General features: G+C 37.5%; 1 protein-coding gene and 1 non-coding gene across 2 annotated transcripts; both read left to right on the forward strand.

Annotated features, from left to right (window-relative positions):
* Positions 1-165: 165 nt before the first annotated feature.
* Positions 166-238, forward strand: Trnat-ugu (transfer RNA threonine (anticodon UGU)). The gene has a single exon. It is a non-coding gene; the product is annotated as a tRNA-Thr (tRNA).
* A 3041-nt stretch (positions 239-3279) lies between these two features.
* LOC140946015 (double-strand-break repair protein rad21 homolog) lies at positions 3280-20864 on the forward strand. The gene is made up of 5 exons (XM_073395080.1): positions 3280-3402; positions 7612-8021; positions 10673-10938; positions 12268-12489; positions 17486-20864. The coding sequence occupies exons 2-5, from the start codon at positions 7648-7650 to the stop codon at positions 18406-18408; spliced, it is 1785 nt and encodes a 594-aa protein (XP_073251181.1). The 5' UTR covers positions 3280-3402; positions 7612-7647; the 3' UTR covers positions 18409-20864.
* Positions 20865-22359: the final 1495 nt, after the last annotated feature.

Below are 22359 nucleotides of genomic sequence, written 5' to 3' on the forward strand. Positions count from 1 at the left end.
TGATTTCGGAGTCTCGCGATTGTAGCAATAAAACCCCTGTTCCAAGTTCCCCAAAATCATGGTATGCAAGTGGCTCAACTGTGTTGTGTTCTCTCGCGTTCTCAAGTCTTGGCCCTGGATACTGAAGTAATCACTTTTTAAAAATCCATCGGGCTACTTACGTAAGCCTCCGTAGCTCAGGGGTTAGAGCACTGGTCTTGTAAACCAGGGGTCGAGAGTTCAAATCTCTCCGGGGGCTAAGAAATTTTTTTTTCCTTTTTCTTTTTCAGTACATAGTAACTTTTAATACGTAATGTTCTTGCAAAGTGGTATTAACATTATGCGTCCATAATTTTTTCAGAGTTCCAAAGGTTACACTTTGAATTGAATGCAAGGCTGATCGGACAGTTGAGGGGTGGTAATTTACAAATTTATTTGCCCAATATTCTTGGGTTGCACGTGACGTCACCAAAAATCAAACTCAGAAACTATCGATTCTTCTGAGTTTCTACTTTCACGGGCTATTACAGTACCTAAACACCTTTACATAAACAAATTTTTGGTTCGAAAGGGTTCTTCGTTTTGCGAGAGGACGCTTGAATTTCCAGGCTTTTGCGTGACGCGGCATTTAGCTGGCGGCCGGGAAAGCTCTTATGTGGGTTAAAAACATAACCGATTTTGGGAGATTTTGCAATCTAAACATTCCTTGTCTCAGAATAAATATTACTGTAATCTTTATGAGTTCCTCAAGCGAAGAATTCACGCGTTAGTAGGAAAACTCGAAAACAGATGTTTCTGTTGGTATCCGGCGGCCATATTGGTGTTCCTGAAAGGGACACCAACATGGCGTTTCCATACAAAGCTCTATAAATTTTGGTACACCGTTTTTCCCAATATCTCGCATTTGAAATGTTTCACAGACCTGATTCTTGGCAAGAGTTTTTTGTATATTTATCTTTTTTCATTTCCCAGATTCTAGTCCTTCTGTATTGAATGGTTTGCATTTTTATTTTTCATTGCGTGACAGTGCAAGCCGAGAATTTCGACTAGACAAAACTGGTCTTCATCAGGGGCTAGAAAATCTAAGAGAGAATAGAATAAACGGTTACGGTATTTAAAATAACACAAATAAAACGCTGTTTTTAGTCCGGTTATAAGCTCCCCGTTTTATAAGACTTCCTAAAGACCCCCATCCACGGAGACCCAGGGGCAGTCAGTCGCGTCGGGAGAAAAGGCGCGACGAAAGTTTTGAAGCACAGGCGGAAGAGCCCCTGGGCGCGATCCATTCAACCAAAATTCAGACCGGTCCGACCGGGAAAAGAGGACCACCTCAAAAGGTGGACCTGTTTTTTCGAAACTTTTCCGGTTGGACCGAACCGATCCATTGAGTTTTGGACCGAAATTTCCGGAAATTTTGGTTGAATGGATCGCGTCCCCTGGGTACCGACTCTCACCGGACCATTTCCAAACAGTCAAGTGGATGCTGGCTCCTGATTGGGCACAAAAAATGCTTTGTATTATTGTGCCCAATCAGCGAACAGCATCTCCTGAGTTCCTTTCGTGAGTTCGTACACGACGGCTATTGACTAGATCACGGCTTGTCTGGCTCATGCACCAAACAAATGCACGCAGTCAGGAACCTTTCGGTTTGATATAAACACTTTGTTTCAAAATACTGGTTGTCTTTACACTAGGCTGTTAAGTAAGACTTAAGAGCTGCTAAGTTTTATTTAACCAAAAATTCATGTGTGAAGGCCTCTCTCAAGTAACTTAACTTTGCATCTCATTAAAGTAGGAAAGTTGAAACGATTCAAGAAATTTTCAAGCAACTTGAAAACCATCCTTAAAACCGACTTAGCTGGCTTGCGGTTACTTGGGGTTTCTTGAGCTTTGAGAAAGGCGAAGCATGTCAATCAATCTTAATTATGATGAGTGGGAAAATAGCCTTAGCTAACCTGAAGTACAAAAGTATTGGTTGTGTGTGAAGCTTTATTTTACTTGAAGTAATTAAAATTTACTTGTCTTGAAATATTTCTTTAATAGCTTGTTTAGGCTCTAGTGTAAAGAGTACCACTGTCTACCCAAAAACTAAGGACGCTTTTCCAAAAATACAAGCTTGAGCTTACAACATGTATTCACGGTTGCATCGATCACGCCTACATAAATATTAAGGACTTTAAGATGCCACGAACGCTGACAGCCACGAAAATGTCGCATGAAAAGTGAATTCACATTTTTCCAGTCTCTATCGTGATTATCCCAACTCGCTTACTTCGTCAAATGCAAACGAACTCCTCTGGAGCTGATTTTCTATCAACCATATCCAAGTTCATAAAGAGAAAGAAAATTTTGTCATTGCTTCTTTACGTCCTTCACAAAACCTGAAATTAGGCATTTTCACGTGGTAGTCGTGCAGTGACGGCAAAGAAATGTACAAAATGTGTGATGCCCATGCAAAGTTGTTGTTTTGCCTTGTCAAGCTATTGCTTTTTTACTTTCTCGTCGCCGCCGCATCTTAAACTTTCTATTATTTACGATACATTGTGATCCGTCAGAAACAGAATTTTCTCAGTGCAAAATGAATTGTTCCTGCTGATAGCATCCGAAACGTTTTTCGACTCATCGGTAGTTCCTTCGTTTTTGGTTAGGAAAGTAAAAAAAAGAAAGTTTCCCTTGTACGCACAAGCTTGGTAAATGAAGTCGGCAACTGTGGCGAGATAATACGAACTCATGAGAAGAACTCAGGAGATGCTGTTCGCCGATTGGGCACAATAATACAAAGCATTTTTTGTGCCCAATCAGGAGCCAGCATTCACTTGACCGTTTGGAAATGGTCCGGTGAGAGTCGGTACCCAGGGGCTCTTCCGCCTGTGTTTGAAAACTTTCATCGCGCCTTTTCTCCCGGCCCGACTGACTGCCCCTGGGTCTCCGAGGATGAAAGACCCCTTACGCTGAAGTTTACGGTCCGGGAATATCGCAAGAGTTCAGTATTTCCCTACTCGTTCCAGACTTCTACGATAGTCCTACGTTCGATCCATGTGAGGAACAATTCATGCCTTCATGGGATAGTAGGAGGCGAAGCGATTGTTTTTGCTCGGTTCCAATACTCCAGCTGCTTAGCACATGTTTTTTGTAACAAATCGGTGGAATCTGAGACTATCAGGAAAAATTCGTCCTCCACACTCAGATAACCAGTCACCGTTACCCTCCGCCACGGCCAACGATCCGGCAAACGAGCGGGAAAAAATTGGCGGGAAGCCTGGAAGTCAAAGCGCCTTGGTAGCCGTGTAAAAAGTCACGTGATGTGCAAATTTAGGCGGGAATTCGTTGAACATTCGAATGAAGGCTGCCATTTTGAATTGTAATAAGGAAGAATAACGCGTTTTTATGGTTCTTTTTCGAGTATATTTTGACTTTAAACTGGTAAGTTGCAAACATAATAGTTTGTAGAAGTTATCTATGTGTATCTTTTGTATGTATTTGCAGTTTTAGTACCTCTCCAGCGTTTCAAATTTACGCGCTTTACAAGAAAAGTAACACAATACTACTTGAGTCTGTAGCGTCGTTTTCTTCGCTTCATTTGTCGTTCGTGAATGTAAGCATAGGCTTGTTTCAACGTTATGTTGCTTTCACAGGTAGTTACTTGTTTGCATTACTTTAATGTTCGTCGTTTGGAACTGTTTTTTGGTGGTAAAAAGAAAAATTTTGTCCTCGAAAAAACGCGTTAACTTGTAAATTTGGCTTACACTATAAGGACCAAAAAGCACCGTTTATATCGCTTTTCGTCCGAATAACGTACTCCACATCTAAGTTTTCTATGCTACACACTCTCCCGTGTTTATTTAACTCAAGGGCTCAATACTGAATGCGTCGCCAACTGTGTCTTTCGACTGCTAAGAGAAAAAGTCAACGTCTTAGCTTCTTGCTCGTGACAAATGACAATAGCTTCACGATTTCAAATCAACGGATTTTTGCTGTTACATTTTATGGTTTTGAATGAAAAATTTGGGGTTATTACAGCTAATAGTTGTTACAAATGAAACAACGAAATCCAAAATTATTTAGAAGGCGTCTTTCCTAAATATGATCTTGGTTCTGTTTCAGTGGAACGTAAACTTTGTCAAACATAAACAATTTCTAATCAATCTGAAATTGAAATAATTAAAAAAGGCGATATTTCACTTGTTTACGGGTTGATAATTTTTAGGTTCCACATTTTGTGCACTCGATTCCAACGATTTATCGAGTCCAAATACAAAAACTAGATGATTATTAGGCTTAAGCTTGCTATTATTTTTAACCCACTGACATAGCTGCTTTGTATGACTACCTGTTTGAACACGTACAAAAGTGACACACATGCAAGTGAGCAAATGTTAAAATGTGGGTTCCTCGAGGCTATCCTGTCAAGCCTAAATTGCCCAAATTGTACTTATTAGTAAGAATTGCTGGTTTGAGTTAATTCTGTTTGCTTTTCTAAGAATACTCATTTTTTGCATGTCAGAATGGACAAAAAATATTTGCCACCTTTCTAATCGGAACAGGATTTAAAAGCAGTGAAATCATGGAGGACTTCCCTCAAAAATAAAGTGCATTTCACCTTTGTTCATAACAAAACTTTAGATAATGCTGACAAAATTAATACATCTGACCAATACAGGGAAAACAACTAGACATTTGTTTATTATATGAATACTGGTATTTACTCTAAACAAAGTTGTCTAATGGAAGCCTGTTCACAGACCCTCTATTTTCTCATTTAAAGAGATACTCCATACCCAAAATAGTATTTTTACAAAAAGATGGCTTATGGCCTTATTAAAAGATTTTGTGAAAATAAAATGTCCAGTCCTCCTGTATTTGACAGAAAATGAGGAAAGTTTTTCGTCACGCAATTCAAATTTTGCGCTACAGCTAGAAACCGGAATTGACATAGCAAGGTTGAAGATCCTGGTTGCAAGACTTTACAACATGACCTCTAAGTTTCTGGTCTGTTTTAAACAGTCAATAAAGGATTTTGTGGTTGATAGTTTGTTCTAATGCCACATTGCTGCGTCGCTGTGGTGGATGTCCTATACTCGCGAAAACAGAGTTAATCTTTGTCATTGCTCTGATTATTCCCGATATGCCAGGCTTTGGATGAATGCCGTGAAAAACAATTGATCTGACTTTACCAAGCCTATGAATTCAACTAGACTTTGCAGTGCTCATTTTATGGAAGACTGCTTTGAAGCACGAACAGCGATAGCTTAGTTCTTAGGCATAAAGATGCAACCAATAATAAAAGTTGATGCTGTTCCAACGATTTTTAAACATGGGCCGCCAGAAACTAAAAAGCTAAGGTGGGAAACGAATATCGCCACAACATCTCAGGATACTCACGATAAAGGCCAATCACCATAATAAAATTATATTCATTGCTTTTGCTTTATATGGCGACTACATGTTAAAATTCTGTGTAGTCTGTGTTCTCATTACTCGTCTGCTAAGCGAAATCCCTTAACACAAAGTCATGTTCATTGTTTAGGGGAGGGAAGTGACCCCTAATGCAGCAAACAGCACAAGATGGCAGGACTGCAAACTTTTATACAAGCATATGTTCGTAACATGAAATTACTAAATTTCCATGGAAAATTGTCTTGTTCGCGTACACGGCTTACACACTTATAACATAGCTTTAGATCGAAACAATGCTCAAAGAAAATATTTGCACTCCATCAGAAGAGCACTTTTTTATTTTATCGGAAGTGTAATACCATCAATCATTAATAAACAGAATTTGCAATGCAGCATATTTGCTTTTATACCGATATGTATTTTGCTATCGCTTGGGTTGGTCCACATCGGACTGTCGCTTGTCGAGTCAGTATCTAAGTTTAGTAAACTCGCTGTCATACGACTGAAACAAATAAGTCTGTACTCCCTCACACTCTGATAAACTCGAATTGTCATTTATACTTTATATCCACATACAAATTCTCCAAACTGATCTCTATATATTTCCTTAAAGGATGAGTTGAGAGAATTTGACAAAAAAACAAAGCATTTTCTCTTAGGTGATCATTTTATTAATTCTCATAATCTAATCTCTTGACATTGTACGGATATCATTAGGAGAAAATTGATGTTGGTCACTATTGGGACTTAACCCTTTAAGCCCCAGTATCCACATACAAATTCTCCTAACTGATCTTTATACATTTCCTTAAAGAATTAGTTGAGAGAATTTGATAAAAGATCAAAACATATTCTCTTTAGTGATCATTTTATGAATTCTCATAACCTTATCTCTTAAAAAGGTATGGATATCGTTGGGAGAAAATAAATGTTGGTCACCATTGGGACTTAAAGGGTTAAAGGACAAGAAGAAGGAAAGAACTATCCTCGGACTCCACAATCTCTTCAGACACACTGAAAAGATTCTCCTTTCTACAGTATGTTATGGTCATGTGCCCTAAAAACTCTGTGCAAAAAATGTTTTTAGGTATAGAGTATCCCTTTAAGGTACCTGCACAGACAAATTTTGCACATTTAGTGCATCACTTTTAATAATCCTGTGTTCCATCACAACTCAGCGCCAAATAATCTACATTGTATGGCACAATTTGCTATTTTGTAATTTGATCCACTTTTTGACATCAATAACTCAGCTGACATGCATGTCAGTCTAACCTTTGGTCAAACGCATATCTCTTCGTTATTATGCTCTTGGTGTATTAGCCTAATTTCAAAAAGAAATTATCATCCTTTCCCCCAAACAACCGGTTCTCGTAAGTCAAGGTAAATTGGTCACACAATAATTAATGCTTTTTCAGTGTAAAAAAGCTTATTTTCTTCTGAAAATCAACTGTTTTACGATGAAACAGGAATGACAGACATTCTCGCCTGCCATTTTGAATCACCACTGTGTAAAAGGTTTGTGGAAGCCAAAAAAATGCTAAATAACCTCTCTATAGCCCCCTTGCATTTTGATATGTGACTATGTTGCTAAGCGTGATGCACTTCCTGGAAATTCGTTACATAGTGTCAGCATTGAAATGCAATGAGGAGCTCTGAACTATGAAGATCGAAGAAGATTTTCATTCAAAATTGAAAAGAATTGCTTCTGTAAAGAGAAAGAAATCAGCAGAAAAACAGACCAGAGGATTGTTCTGGTTTACAAAGTGTATGATATAACTGGCAGCAATAGATGTGAATTTCATTGTACCAGCTTCTCTTTCTTTTTAACTCCAACAGAGAAAACTAAGATGTTGAGATGAGCAAAAAAGAAAAAAAGTTTATTGGGGACTAAAAGTTATTCTGTACACTTAATCATAAGAAACCTTACAAAGCAATAGGTACCTGTCCCCCTCATGTCTATAAACTTAGCATAAATCTGTCTTTGTCTTCTGTCCAGATATAAAGTAAGAGATGGATTATCCATCTCACACAAATCACTTGGAAACAAAAAATTCTGGTCAATAACTCATCTAAACACTGGATTTAATGTAGATGAATTACCTTTCTCAGACAGATAACTCATCTGAGAAAGATTTTTCTCTGTAGTACAGGTTCAGATAGAATGTACTAAGGTTTTCATCATCAAGACTGTTTTATATGTTAGATTTGACCTGTTGGTTTTGTCCCTTTTAGGCAGAAATCCATTTTTAGCACTTCATAACCACCACCATGTTTTATCATCAATTTATCTTGGCTAAGAAAGCCCCTTTGGCCAGGGTATGGCTGGCAGCTCATTGGGAGCGAAAGCTGAGCAAGGCTTTAGTTTCTGAGACAGATCTCCCTTCTTCTGTTGAGAGTATCATCTCACCAAAAGTCAAGCTTGCCTTGCGAACGTCAGGCCATCTTCTTCTTGGAGTTGTGAGAATTTACTCCCGAAAGACAAAGTACCTGTTAGCTGATTGCACTGAGGCGTTTGTCAAAATTAAAATGGCTTTTCGTCCAGGAGTGGTAGACCTTCCTGAAGAGGGCAGAGAGCTTGCATTTGCTGCTGTTACTATGCCAGAGGTTTTTACAGACCTTGATATGCCATTGCCTGAACTCAAGTAAGTTTCTCTTGTTTTTTTGTTGTTGCTATTTTTAATATTTGTTTGTTTTTCCTGCAAAAAAGGCAGATTCTAGGTATTGACCCATTCACGCACAATTATTGTAAACACCCGCATGGAATCACATTCTGCTTGTGACACTTCAAAGATACATGATATGTAACTAAAATGCTCAACTTGTGTTGGGGGGAAGATTTCTTTTGAATCAAGCATTAATCTGAATAGTTTGGTCAAACAGACCAGATATACAATAATAACAAAGGCTAGTGTAACTGTTGTGCTTGACTTGTAAAAAATAATTTTTTGAGTAGTTTTGCTTATTGTTGGAAGGCAATTAGCCGGTAAACAGCTTGACTAAATTCAGACTGCAATTTTTGGCAAAATTTCTTGGTAGGAATGGGTAAAACTCTAGTAGTCTGCATAACTGCTTCATTCCATGGCCATTTGAGTTGTCTTTTTATAATCTACAAAGCCTCAAGAAGAATGAGGTTGAGTAAAGTTGAGATGCTATCTGCGATGGCTCACACAGGCCTAAAATATTCTTTGAAAAACTGCTTGGTCCTTGAAAACTCCTTGAATTTGAAGAATTGGTGCGTGGATTTTATTAAACTCCTTGAATACAATTGAGACTACAACAAAATAAGTTCATTTTGACATCGAAAGATTGAAGGAACTGCTGAGAAACTCTCAAACAACGAAAAGCTTTCTATATTGGGACAATTCAGGGTTGCTTATGTAAGGTATCTAAGCACCGCTCGTTCAATAGGTAAGGGTCCGGGCAAATCATCATATAACTTAATCATTTATTAAAACAAACAAGGAATGGCCCCAAGCAAGCAAAATGTGAAAGCTACTTTCCACAGGACTATCTGGAATTGAAGTTTTTTTTTAGCCCCAAGGTTGTCAAAAGTAGCCGGCTGCCAGCAAAAATCGCCACCTACTTGGTTAGTATCGGCTGGCTACTCTGCTTAGCATTTCTTTATGAATGGTGTTTTTTAAATAAAATATCCCCAGACTGGCCACTTACTTTGACAACTCAGCCGTCTACTTCATAACTTTCTGACAACCCTTGTGCCTACATACATTCTGTAAATATTTTATTATTAGTGACAACCTTGCCTGTACTGGATAATGCTAACCACCTGATAAATAACTATCTAGTGGATTGCTTTATTTACCTTTTGACCAAGTGGGGCCTGTTATTTACTCTGGTCTTTAAACATAAATATCACGTTTACTTTTGGATGACTGATAATACTGAAGAGGCTTTGATTCCTTCAAGGTTTTCTGTTGGTGTTGCCTTATCTTTCCTTGGAGGTGACAAGCTTTCAACAGCTTTGGCATTTTTTGTTACAACCAAAGTTGATTGCACTTATTCAGTAAATCAGCAATACACCATTTTCAAGGAGTGGATTCAGAATTTATGATTTGGAGTGCACTGGAATTATGTCATGTTTAATAAACGAGCAACAGTGTTTTATTGGGTTTAAAATCATGAGCTGAAGGCAAGTGATTTTAGACCCGATAGAACAGGTGCTGCAAGTTTATTGAACGTCTTCAAAGACATTTCTGGAAAAGCATGTCTCAGTGGAGTTGATAACAAGAATGCTTTTGTGAATGTCAGGAATTAGCAGACGAAAAAATATTAAGTATGAATTAGGCATGGAAGAAAATTAAATCTCACACAGGTTTAGAACTTTTCTTCTACAAATGACACTAACCGAAGAGGACATGGCGTCTTGTTCTAGAGCTTTTCAGAAGCCTAAAACTTCCGAGGAAAAGAGAAAGTGAATCAAAAATGCTATCCCAAAGTCAACACGTGCAATGAAAAAGTAGTCTTTCTTTCTGGAATGGCCAAATGGTAGGAAAACAAAAATCCACTACTCCAGCCTTGTGTCTTCACAACTGACAAGGCTTGACTGCAATGCTTGGACACCGCTTTAGCCAATATAACCGCTGAGTCACTGAACTTTTGGCTGATTAAATTTGTGAAAGAACAAAGTTTAATTTTGTGCAATAGTAAATTTACTACATGTGTAATTTTGAAAAAAACATTAAATATTCACCCCCCATTTGTTGTGTCAGTTGCTGTGCTGATAATTTTAAAAGTGGCTAAATGTTATTTAGACAAAGTTAACCTCAAACCAATGCTGGTCAGCAGTTTCCACAGCTACACTAGAGGTGGCCCGATGCCTTTAGCAGGGGCACCTCGTGACTTATACACACAGTTGATTGCCGGCATTTTGTGCTTTGGTTTTTTCCCATCCCTCCCTCCCTCTTGAGGTATGGGCCAGTAAGTATTGGTCGGTAAGTATTCCACCGATTTGTTCGGTGTTACAGTGCCTGGTGGGGGCCGCTCGCAGGGTTGCCATGGATACCTCCTCCTCATGCTAAAGCATTGCCCGGCTCCACCATTTTTGTAGGCACCAACGCCCAAGCTCATCTATTGGTGATGAGTTTAACATATTCATAAGTCACGTGCAGTGACTTTATATCTGATAAAACACCATATACTAATAAGGAGAGGTTTTATCAATATAAAGTCACTGCACATGATCTATTATTGACCATTTGATAGGTGATTGGCTTATGAATTACTAATGAGTTTATGAAGTAATCCTAATTAAGGTAATTTCTTTCTTGTCTTACAGTGAAGTTGAAATTCATGCCCAATTCACTTTAAATCAAGGTCGAATTGAGGAAATCACAATGAAGGAAGACATAATCACCAGCAACTTCATTGGTGATGATGGGTTTGGAGACATGTTTGAAGGAGAAATTGAGCCAGAGTTGGCCAGAGCAGGATCTGCTTTGGAAGAGCCCCTTTATCAGGCAAATGACATATCCAAGTTAAGCACTATTGAGGATGCACAACCAAAGACAATCATGGATTCAACTTTGGAGAGAAGCAAGCTAGGTAAAATGTTTAATTTAGTCTTGGTTGTATTCTTTCATGCAATAGTAAAACTATGCAATGCATTTTTCAAACTTATTAGTACCATTGGGGTCTGTTTGATCACTGCTGTTTGGAATTAAATACTCCTTATCGATTTAGCCAAAATGTTATATATTATTTCTTTGCTGATGTATGTCAGATCATTGTTGCAATAGAAGCAAGCACCATTGTCATTATAGCTGTTAGAAATTTTGTGCTCTATCCAGGAGAGGTAATATTATACAAATGTTAAATGATTAAAATAAAAGAGCCCAAGTGTGTTTACAGGTCATGAAATGATATATCATCGTATCATATTATCCTTTTTACTCAACAGTGAATACTTGACTCTTAAACACTCTCATAGCGACTACTTCTCGTAAGCAACCACTTTGTAAATAACCACTTTGTTTCTCAGTCAAATACTGTTTCAAAACTCTCATGTAAGTGACCACTACTTAAATTTCTTAAATAAACATGACCACATTTTAAACCATAAATTTGACATAGAGGCAGGTGACCTTTCTGCACCAACCCACTCCATACACAGAGCTGTCATTAAGGGCCGTAACCCTTAACACCTGTTAAGACTTAGCTCACTTGATGTTACAGGTGATCAAAGTGGAAAGCTAAAGGTGGCACTATAAATTTTTGTGAGATGTTACGGGTGAATCTTCATTTGCCACTGCTGCTTCAAAACTTTATAACAGTCCTGGTACATATATTTGATGGCCTTAAGCTAGTATTTTTTTTGTAGCCCGGCTTGTGGAATCTTTCCTTTGCTTCCCTGATGGGCAAGTAAATAATAAGTTAAATTTATGTTAGTTTTATTATTTTTATTATCATCATGGTGAATATGTTTTTATGCTACATGCAGTTCATCCAATTTTTGAAAGCCTCTTTTAAACCCCATTTACACGTGCTAAAAAATCAGCATGGCACTCCCAATTTTCGACGTGTAAACGTATCGGTCCCAAATGTAATGTGGCACCGGGGCTCAAAATTTTAGGGGTGCCGACACTACCTCCTGGAGGTAGTCTCGGCACGGGTAAACGAGGCACGCTGCCAAAGATTTGGCATGCCCTGCTGATTTTTTTAGCACGTGTAAATGGGGTTTTAGAGAGAGAGAGAGAGCTTGAATTTTCCTTTTCCTTATTTATATATATGATTTGAAACAAGCTGCATGTAACTATAATTTGGTGGCTAGCAGTGGTGCATTGGCTCAATGGTATGAAAAAGTGTTTGTTTCTATCCAGTTCACCATTGGTATTGATCAGCAATGAACTTTTATTTCTTTTTTATCTTGGCTAGACATAGCACTTGATGAACCTTTAAGAGATGATGGGTTTGGAGGCGAAGGTGTAGATTTTCTCGCTGATGGATTTGGAGATGAACTTGGAGGAGATGCTCTTGTACCTGGTTTTGATGATCTACCAACCACAGTTGGTGTAGCAGATGTTACTCTTGAGCCCGTGGATACAAAGTTAATTGAAGACAAGGAGAGTCCTGTGACAGAACCTGTTCAAGAACCAGGTAGGCCTTTACCTTTTCCACAGCATTAGGGAGCTTAAGCAACTAGGAGGACTTCAAAATAATAGGTTTAATGATCAAAATAACAGCTCTGCACTTGCATCATGCTTTTTAGTACATTTCTTTGACGTCCACTGCACGATTACTAATTTGCCATTTTTATGGAGGACGTGGACATGTGACGATGAATTTTCCTTCCTCCTTTTGAACCTAAATAAAATCCTTAAGAATTCAACTCCAGGAAAAGTCGCCGGCATTTGACATATTGAGCAGGTCCAAATAGACGCGATTAAGTTTGAAAGAACGCAAATTCATTTTTTTACTGACATTTTCACTGCCGTCATTGTCATCCTTGCTTCTAATGTCGTGAGGTGGTCTTTATCCCATTGCGTAGCTTCTTCTTGCCATCTTCGTCATCAGACATCAGAGGCCGGAGAAATGAAATGTGTACATACACATGTGAGGTTCTCTATGTACTCACAACTAAACAGAATAATCAGATAATTTTACCTGCAATAAGATGTATGTGGTATAGTTTATTGTAGGGTTTTCACTTGGATAATTGGAGGTTGCCAGTTGATTTGAGTGAAGTAACCTTACCAACTGTATCAAACATAGCCATGTTTAACATGCATAAACTATTTTTAATGCTTTAGTGCAACCATATGGACAATCTACTGTTTTAATCCTAAGTTAAGACTACTTTTTGTGCAAAATTGGGTATCTCTATACATTTATGAAACCCTGAACCACTGCGCACAGGTCAGTTGATCCTCATACTATACCGGTACATTCATTTTTATTTGTCTTTCCTTGGGACATCTGGAGGAAAATAAACAAATTGTTAAAGTACTGTGAATATGAACTCACCAAACGTTGCTTAGAGGGAAGACTCGAAGGTTTCAAGGTTTCATGGTTTCTTAAGATAATAGGGCTAGTCGAATACCGAATAGCTAAGAAAAGTTATGATTTTCATCATTGTTGTAGATGGTTGCATCATCATTATTAATGAGGTTGTCATGTCTATTCTGACGACTTGATTCTAAAAGTGTTATAAGTTATTGTTTCTTAAAAGAAAAGAGCCTTTACTTACATGTAAGGCACCAGTTACAAAACTAAAGAGGTCTTCAGACGTTCAAATTACTATTACCAGTATTACTGTGTAAAGCCAGTCTGCATGAGACGTACAGTCACACAGTTTGCATGTGAAAGTGTCGGACTTTGCCCCTTCTGTGGTCCGTACATGAGGGAATTTGAGTTATCACACAGTAATCGAGTAAGCAGGATTATAAAAATATCTTATGCACACAATTTGCAAGTGAAGAAGTTGGACTTTTTCCTTTTACAATTCAAACGTAAAAGAACATGAATTCTTTACCAGAAGATTTGCTCAAATGATTTTAAGAAATCACCTCAGCTTTACAACGTCTGCTATTAAATTATGCTTAATGCAATGTTAAGGATGAAAGTTTAACATTTATTTACTTCCAACAAAATTATCAAACTGCTGATATATATTTCTATTCATATCATGTTATTTCACTCAATAAAACAATATCTAATTTTTTTGTCAACCAACTTCTTCCAATTTTATTCCCTAACACTATTGTTTTATAAAGTTATGCATCTTTACTAAATAAAATACACTTCAATAACTGTAATGACTCTTAAGCAGCAAGCACGTATCATGTTATTCGCTTAATTCACGTGTTTTTTTTTGCCAGAACGAAAAAGGTTTGTTAAACTTTGAAAGCGAGGGAATAAAGCTTGTTTGCAGGATTAACTTACTCAGTACAGCTGTCAAACAAAATAAGCTGCCTTTCAGACTTCTAAAACCACAAGTTATAGGCCATATACTTCCAATTTAAAGTCTTTATTCAAATATCAATTATTGTTTCTTTGGAAGATCTTTGAAGATATATGATCTTTTATACACTACCTTGAAGCAGGTGAAACAGAGCTCATAAATACGAAGTACGTGCGTTGTACCATCTGCAATAGCCGAATTAGGTCAGAAATCTATTGAAGCAGTATTGACACTAAAATATGAACCCTTAAACAGCTGCATAACTGTACTCAGCGTTTGAATTCATCCGATTACTTCGAGTCATTATTATTCCCTCAGTAACGTCTGAATCCACCTGCCGTTAATGCCATCCAGTGACATCACTCACTACTCAAAAACCAGGTAGTGATTTTGATTGATTTATTGTCTAAACATTCGCATAATTATGTATAATTACATTTGTATGAAAAATTTTAGTAGGATTGTTGCTTGATATTCAGCAGATCGCATCCCTGGCATTCTTTCATGTAGCTTAAACATTTCGATAAGCTTAATCATCTTAAACAGCAAAATTGCCCTTGTCTCGAAACTGAAATGCTAAAGTGAACTGCAAATGAAGAATCATTGTGGAGAGTCAGTAGATTTTTCATTTAGAGCCGCATTGTGGTTTTGGCGGCCGGTGATTTTGTTTATGTGAAGTTTTCTTAGATCAATGTTTTAATTCAACTTTCTTGCTATTTTCACCGTCAAGTGTAATGATTCTGTTAGCTTTTCTTTCTTGTTTCCTTGTTTTTTTCTTCATTAAGAACCAAGAAGCTTCTTTTCAATTAGGCAAATCACTGTGTTTTTGAACTAAGTCTTCCATGTGTGTGTTTATTTCATTGCGTGATTGCGACCGAGTTTGAATATAGAATTCAGTACAATCAGTTCAGAGTTGTACTGCATACAGTTGATAGTTTGAATGCTAAACATGCATTACGATAAAAAAAAAATAAAGCAATTCTGTATCATGCAGACATTTCCAACTGATATTTCTCGGTTTGCCACTTGAAAATTGTGTTTTACTTTTTGCATGAATTAAAGCAAAGGTCAAGGAGTAGTGACGTCACTGGAATGTAATACAATTACATATTATACATAATTATGCAAATGTTTAGACAATCAACCAATCAAAATCACTACCCGGTTTTTGGGTAGTGAGTGATGTCACTGGATGGCATTAACGGCCGGTCGATTCAGACATTACTGAGGGAGTAATAACGACTCAAAGGAACTGGATGAAATTCAGGCTAAACACCTTTAGTCGTAATAAAACACGAAAAACTTGTGAAGAATCAAGATGGAGGTCTCAAAGTGCCCTTGTTTGACCTTTAGCAATGTCATGTTTAGATGCCAAAATCTCATTGGTTCCTAAGCATCAACTCATAGTACCTTCAACCTTATTGGCCCCTGCAACAGTCATCTGAATAAACAAAGCCACAATGATACATACACTCAAACCACGGACATATGAGCTATTTTTTCACAATAGTTCAACAAGGATTGGAATAATCTTTCTTTATTAGCTCAGTTTAGGGGGGAAAGTGACCATCTCCTCTGAGTGCAGTAGCAGGGTGCAAAGAAAATTATTTTTAAAGCTTGCCATTCGGGCAAGCTCAAGCTAGCATTTACAAGCCCAGACATCATTTCAACTAGCCCCAAAACTTTTTGACTAGCAGAATTGATTTCACAGTTGTTCTTTTATTCAAATTCCTAAAAAAAACATCATTTGCCCATCGGGCAAGTTAAAAACAGAATTCACTAGCCCGATAGCAAAATTCATTAGCCCCGGGCTAGCGGACACTACTTTCTTTGCTCGCTTAGTAGCCAACACTTTTGGTTGGCAGTTTGTGCTTACTGTAAGCACTGTTTCATATATATTAACCTTATTTACTATTTAAATAATACAGCTGGAGCTTACTGTAGGTTGTAAATCGGGGTGCAAAGAAAATCATTTTTACAGCTTGCCATTCAGGCAAGCTGAAACTAGCATTTACTAGCCCAGACATCATTTCAACTAGCCCCAAAAACTTTTGACTAGCAGAATTGATTTCACAGTTCTTCTGTTATTTGAATTCCTCAAAAAATATCACTTGCCTGTCGGGCAAGTTAAAACAGAATTCACTAGCCTGATAGAAAAATCCACTGGCCGTTAGCTATCAGACACTACTTTCTTTGCATGCTGTAACTGTTCTCTTCTCAGCTTGCCTCCATTGCATTTTCAAAACTACATGACAAATTGATTCCCACAATCTAAGGACTTGGGCTTACAATAGAGAGGAGAAGTCGTTACGTCATGTTGCCATGGTAACAAAATTTCTGGATGACAACAAACTGAAAACATCACTGAAAAAGTGAATTCACACTTAAAATTCATTGATCTTATTCAATTTCATTTAATTTGTCAAATGTTGGTGAAATTTTCTGTGGTTGATTCCGAAAGTACTATAATTAAGTTTAGAAACAGAAAAAGAAAACTTGTGTTGTGTTCACCTTCTTTATAAAGTGGGCGCATGAAATTAGGAGTTTTCATGTCGCAGTCGTGTAACAATGGCAAAGAAATGAACAAAAAAGCATGATGCATGTGCAAAGTTGTTGTTTTGCTAATATAAATTTATTTCTTTTTTGCTGTTCTCATTGCCGCCGCCGTTATCGTTGCTAAGCTCCCTATTGTTGTGATCCAGAAATTTTGCTACCATGGTAACAAGATGTCACACTTCTCCTCTCTATTTATTTTCTCCAAGGCCACTTCCTGTTGTAGGGAAATGTAGTTTTCACTACCAAGGTGCTATGCTTTGGAACAGCCTTCCCTCTCAAACAAAAAAATTCAGAACACTATGAATGCCTTTAAAGAATCCTGCCAGCAAGTTAAAATTTTTTCTATGTTTTCTCTTTTATATGTTTTGTAATAACAATGTACATAATAATAAATGCTCTATAATTTTTATTTATTATTTTATTCATACTGGGATTTAAATATAATACACAGCTCGAAGAAAGAGCATATTATCTTATTTGTAAATATAAATTATTGATAGGAAGATAAAATCAAGCCTTTGTATATGTGTATGTATGTACCTTATTTACTTTAAAAGATGTTTTAATTCCGAGAACTGCTTGTGGTAAAATTATTTTTACTTAATATCCAAACGGACTAACTTGTCAATTCAACAGGTGTGAATGAGACTGCCAATGAAACCACATTGCTACACAATGAAGCAGAGGCATTTGTTCTTGAGCCAGTGGAAGTTGTTCAAAAAAAGAAACGGAGCAGGCGGAAGAGAAAGCTAGTGGTTGATGAGGAAAAAATTTTAGCCACAGAATCCATCAAGTCTCAACTTGCTGACAGTTCAGACATTGTGAAGCCTGCAACTCTTGCTCCTCCCACAAAACAAAGAATGAAGCTCAAAAGCGTCTCAACTGCTGAAAAGCTTTTTGCCTTGCCAAATGTTGAGGCCTTTGCATCGCCCGTTATTGATGCTTTTAGAGTTAATCTTACAAAGGTTGTGAACAGCGAAAATGTTGAGACAGAGGAAAAAATGGATGTTGATGAAGAACCAGAATTGCCAAGAGAGGAAGAGGAGGTGTCTGGTGTTTTTGAACGAAGTAATAATCAGTCAAAAGTTTCTTTTGCCAATGAGGAGACCAATTTAACTGTTGTCCCCGGGGAGCCAATTGACCAGGCTATTGATGAATATGAACGTCCCGTGGAAGAAGAAGAACCATTTTTAGCCGGGGAATTTGAAGATATTTACCCAACCAACAAAGATGAAGTGGAAGAAATTGAGCTGCAACCAGAATCAACAGCTTCCGAAGGAAATTATGAGCAACAAAGCTCTGATACAAGTGAACAGTTAGAAAACAGACGGTGGACAAAGCGCACTCAACAGCTACTTCACACTTTAAAGAGAGAATTCCAGAAAAAAAATGTTGTTAATTTTGGAAACTTGGTTCACAAGAGTAGCAGAAAGCAAGCGGCATACAAATTTTACAGTTGTTTATTGCTCAGCAAGGAAGGAAATGTTGAAATAGAACAGAAAAAACCATTTGGGGACATAAAAATTTCAAAGGGAGAAAGCTTTAATGTCGTCTGTTAAGCTGAACCGCCCAAGGGGGGCTTGCTGCTTCGTTAGGAAAGTATTTTATTTTACTACATTCTCGACATTTACATACATGTGTACGCTTCCAATATTAACTTTGTGATCCCCCAAATTAGGAGGAGCTTCATTGCACTGTAGATTTAAGCAAAATAAGCAACTCAGTTATGAATGTTAGTTGTTGTATAAAAGACATTTCATCTTTATCCAATCTTTAAAACGTTTAAAAATTACATTGTATATATTTTTGTGGCCTCTTTAATTACAGAAGGTTTCTAGTCTTTGGAAATACATGTATCTTTGTAATTTTGTTTTTTAATCAAGTAACTTCTCATGAGAGGTGGCCATGACAAAGAGTGCAGTAGATTGAGGAGATTTTCAAGTCTTAAGTAACAATTTCTGTTAGATAGATTACTATTTTAGGCAGCCAGGGACGAAAGAGCTATTACTAAACTGAAGAACCTAGATTATCTTAACCTGCGATCGGGCAGGCGGACCTTTTTCCATTTTTTCTCCTCTCCTGTCTGCCGAATTTCGCGCTCCCTCGGAAAAAAGAAGAGCGCCCGATCGCAGTTTACGATTATCTGTAAAAAGATAAATAGTCCAGATAATCGAACGACAACAATGACGATCTTTTATTTCACCAGTTGATAATTTTCAGTTTCATTTTTGAAATATAAAAAGAGCCATAAAGAGGGAAATATGAGGAGTGATGACATCACATATCCTTCATATGAGAGTTTCCCCCAGGAGGAGGAAGGTATTTCTAGTCACCGTGTAAAAATGCCGGTTCTTCCTTTAAAATACCTCATAACGAATGTTTTGCAACACATCAATTTTCGCGATGTTAGAATGTTCCATTTTTAGTCAACACTTACTTTTAGTATTTAAACAGACTTTTCAATTTCACCACTCTCTGAATTCGTGTTGAGTGTAAAAACCATAAAAAAGGATTGCTGCAAAAGTCTTTTGTTATAAGGTATCCTGTTAAGAGGCATCTTGAAAGCAGTTGATGTATCGCGTTCAAATCTCTTTACACGAAGTTTTGATATTTTTACTTCGTTTCAGGTTTTTTGTAGTTAAAAGAGCGTATTTATTTTGAGATCTGTTTCTATGTCAAAACAAACTCTTATTACTCTTAGAACTACTATTAGCCTCGTACCCTGGAAAGATGACTAAGCCTAACCCCGGTTCAAGCTAGATTTAAAGTTTTCTTGTCTTGGAGCTTCTGAGATATTTTTTAGCCTTTATTGTGAGTTTTACTGTATTTATTATAACGCAGAATTAAACTCTTTATTAGCTGTACAAATGTAAATACATTTAATGGGTTAAAACGATTTATCCCGAATATGTTCTAATTAGCTGTCCAGGAGCTGATCGCAGATCTGTACTTTTTTCAAAATTACTACATTGTAAATACTTGCATTACCATGTTTATAATGTTATTTGATTTATGCATACCATAGTGCCCGCTAAATTTGCACAGATTTTAATGAAAAATTTTGTCCTCTCAGCTCTTTCTTGATGATTTGTTGACTTCGATTTCAAATAAGTGAGTTTCCATTCATGGGATCTATAGTTTTTTCAAATTTGTTATTGATACACAAAGGGAACTTTTAAAATAGTAGACCTTCATGTGAACGTAACGCATTGCCTAGAGGAGTAGATACAGCAGTGAATTTGAACACCCTTGCATGTTTAAGTAGAGCGTCAATCGTTTATGAAGAATTTTTTATAGACTTTCAGATGTCTACAAAATCGTTATAGCTCACTGGCTAATATATTCCTTTGAAGCTATTAATTTCACTGCTTCCTAATTTTAGAAAGTTGTTTCTGGGGTAATAAAAGGCTTATGTTTTCCAAACAAATTAGGCTATTTTTCTCTCCTCGGAAAAGGGAAAGGCGCGTGACGTAAGCCGCTCGTGTTTAACTTTTTATAACACACTGTTAAAATAGGCCATTTACACGATGGCGTCATTTTACTACTATGACCAGAATCTTTTTCGTTTTTCTTTTCATATCCAAGCGAGATTCAAATGACAAAAGCTGTAATTTGTACAAGAAAGGAAAACCCTAAGGGATTCTGGTCGTGGTAGTAAATGACGTCATCGTGCAAATGGCCCATTTGCTCCAATAGTAGAAGGATGACCTTTCTCGAGTGTGTTATCAATCATTGGCCTTTTCCACATTGCCCGTAATACACCTTCCACCCCCGCCTCCATTAGCCAAAAAAGACAAAAAATTGTTTCAGTTTCCTCCTGGGTACTACACATTTTGTGGTCAACAGTAGTTGTATTACGGGTAATGTGAAAGTGGCAAATTGCCGGTATTTTATTGACTTGTCGGTAAGAACAGAATTTAATGTTACTGCATTTAGCTTTCACGAAATGTGGAGAGAATAAGGTTTTGTGATTGTACTGTTTAAGTTGAAGGCTCCCAATAAACATTTTAACTTACTTTCCTGTGTACATTATTTTTAGAAGTTGCAATTGCTGAAGATTTGCTTGCCTGTCGTAATTTCAGTTTTACTTGATGGCAATGGTACAATTTTACTGTCTTGTACTAGAGAAAAGCATTCGGTTGAATCGATTACAGCATAGGCCATTTTAGAAGTAGGAAATTTAGAGCACTAGCTCAACGTTTTTTAAGTGTAGTTAAGGTAGTTCCGTTGTTGTTACAGGTACGTTGAACTAAGACGAACTGTATGTGAGCTTTTCTTTTTTATTTTTTCCGGTTTTCACGCGATGTCTACGAAACTTTGAGAAAAACTATCGTTCTACGATAATAGTATGAAATAATGCGATTTTAGTGGTGATAACTAGTTTACTAAAAAAGTGCTTAAGTGCATTGTACGCCCAGTTAGAAATCTTGCTGATATTCAGTTTTGGCTGCAATTTCTGGCAAAGTGGAACCCCGCTTCACGGACACCCTCTTAAAACAGACACTTCGTCATGACGGGCAGTTTTCCTTGTCAGCCCTTACAAATTCTCTAAATTCAACCCACTTAACACGCACACCCGTTATTGCGGACAATGGATACTTGTTTCTTGCCCAATTAGACAGATTCCCATATAAGGTCAACGTCGCTAATGTTGACACTTCATCATCAAATGTGTGCTGTAATAGACCATTGCTTTTTCAAGGTAAATGTTCCCAGCGCTTGACAGTACACCAGACAGGATGATTTGTAGACGTTGATTTCAGACCATTTAATCATCAAACAAGCTATGTAGGGAACGTATTTGATCAAGTCATATACAGCTATTTCGAGAAAGGTTGTCGGAAAAACTGTGCACGCAATAATCACGAAGGGTAATGGGATATGATCAATACACTGTTCCTGACATTGTGCCTAGCGAAAATACTTTTCTTGCTTTCCTTTAGTACTCGCAAACATACGTACAAGGCCTCTCGTGCCATTCTTTCAAATTTCATTGAAGAACTGTGAACTCAGTACTACCCACGATACCTTTCAGCATTGTCGCGTGTACTTTTTCCGACAACCTTTCTCGAAATAGCTGTATATTTATTATTCCACGAGTGCGCGTTAGATACGAGATGATTATAGCTAACTCCCGCCTCGTTGTCGTCGTTATAAAAAGCGCCCACAAAATATCGAGAATTCTTCCCGACTTTATTTGTAAGAACAACCGATTGTTAGCTTGTTTTTTATTTTGTTCAGACGCGTACGGTTACCATATTCGGAGAGCATGGTGTAATAGCTCGTATACCGTGATAGTAGTATAGGAGTTAAGGGTACCGCAACACTTTCCCCTGTTTTCAAGCCCGTCAGCGCCCCCCCCCCCCCCCCGCCCCCCCGCCAACTCTTTTACCCGTCGCTGCGGTACATAACTCCAATTGTTTATTTTGTAGTGGCCATACGCGTAACTGGTTTGGCCATTTGCATGAATATATCTTTTGTCATCAAAGCATGACAGTGATATCTTATCT

Source organism: Porites lutea, chromosome 8 (assembly GCF_958299795.1).
Source record: "Porites lutea chromosome 8, jaPorLute2.1, whole genome shotgun sequence".
Lineage (NCBI taxonomy): Eukaryota > Metazoa > Cnidaria > Anthozoa > Scleractinia > Poritidae > Porites > Porites lutea.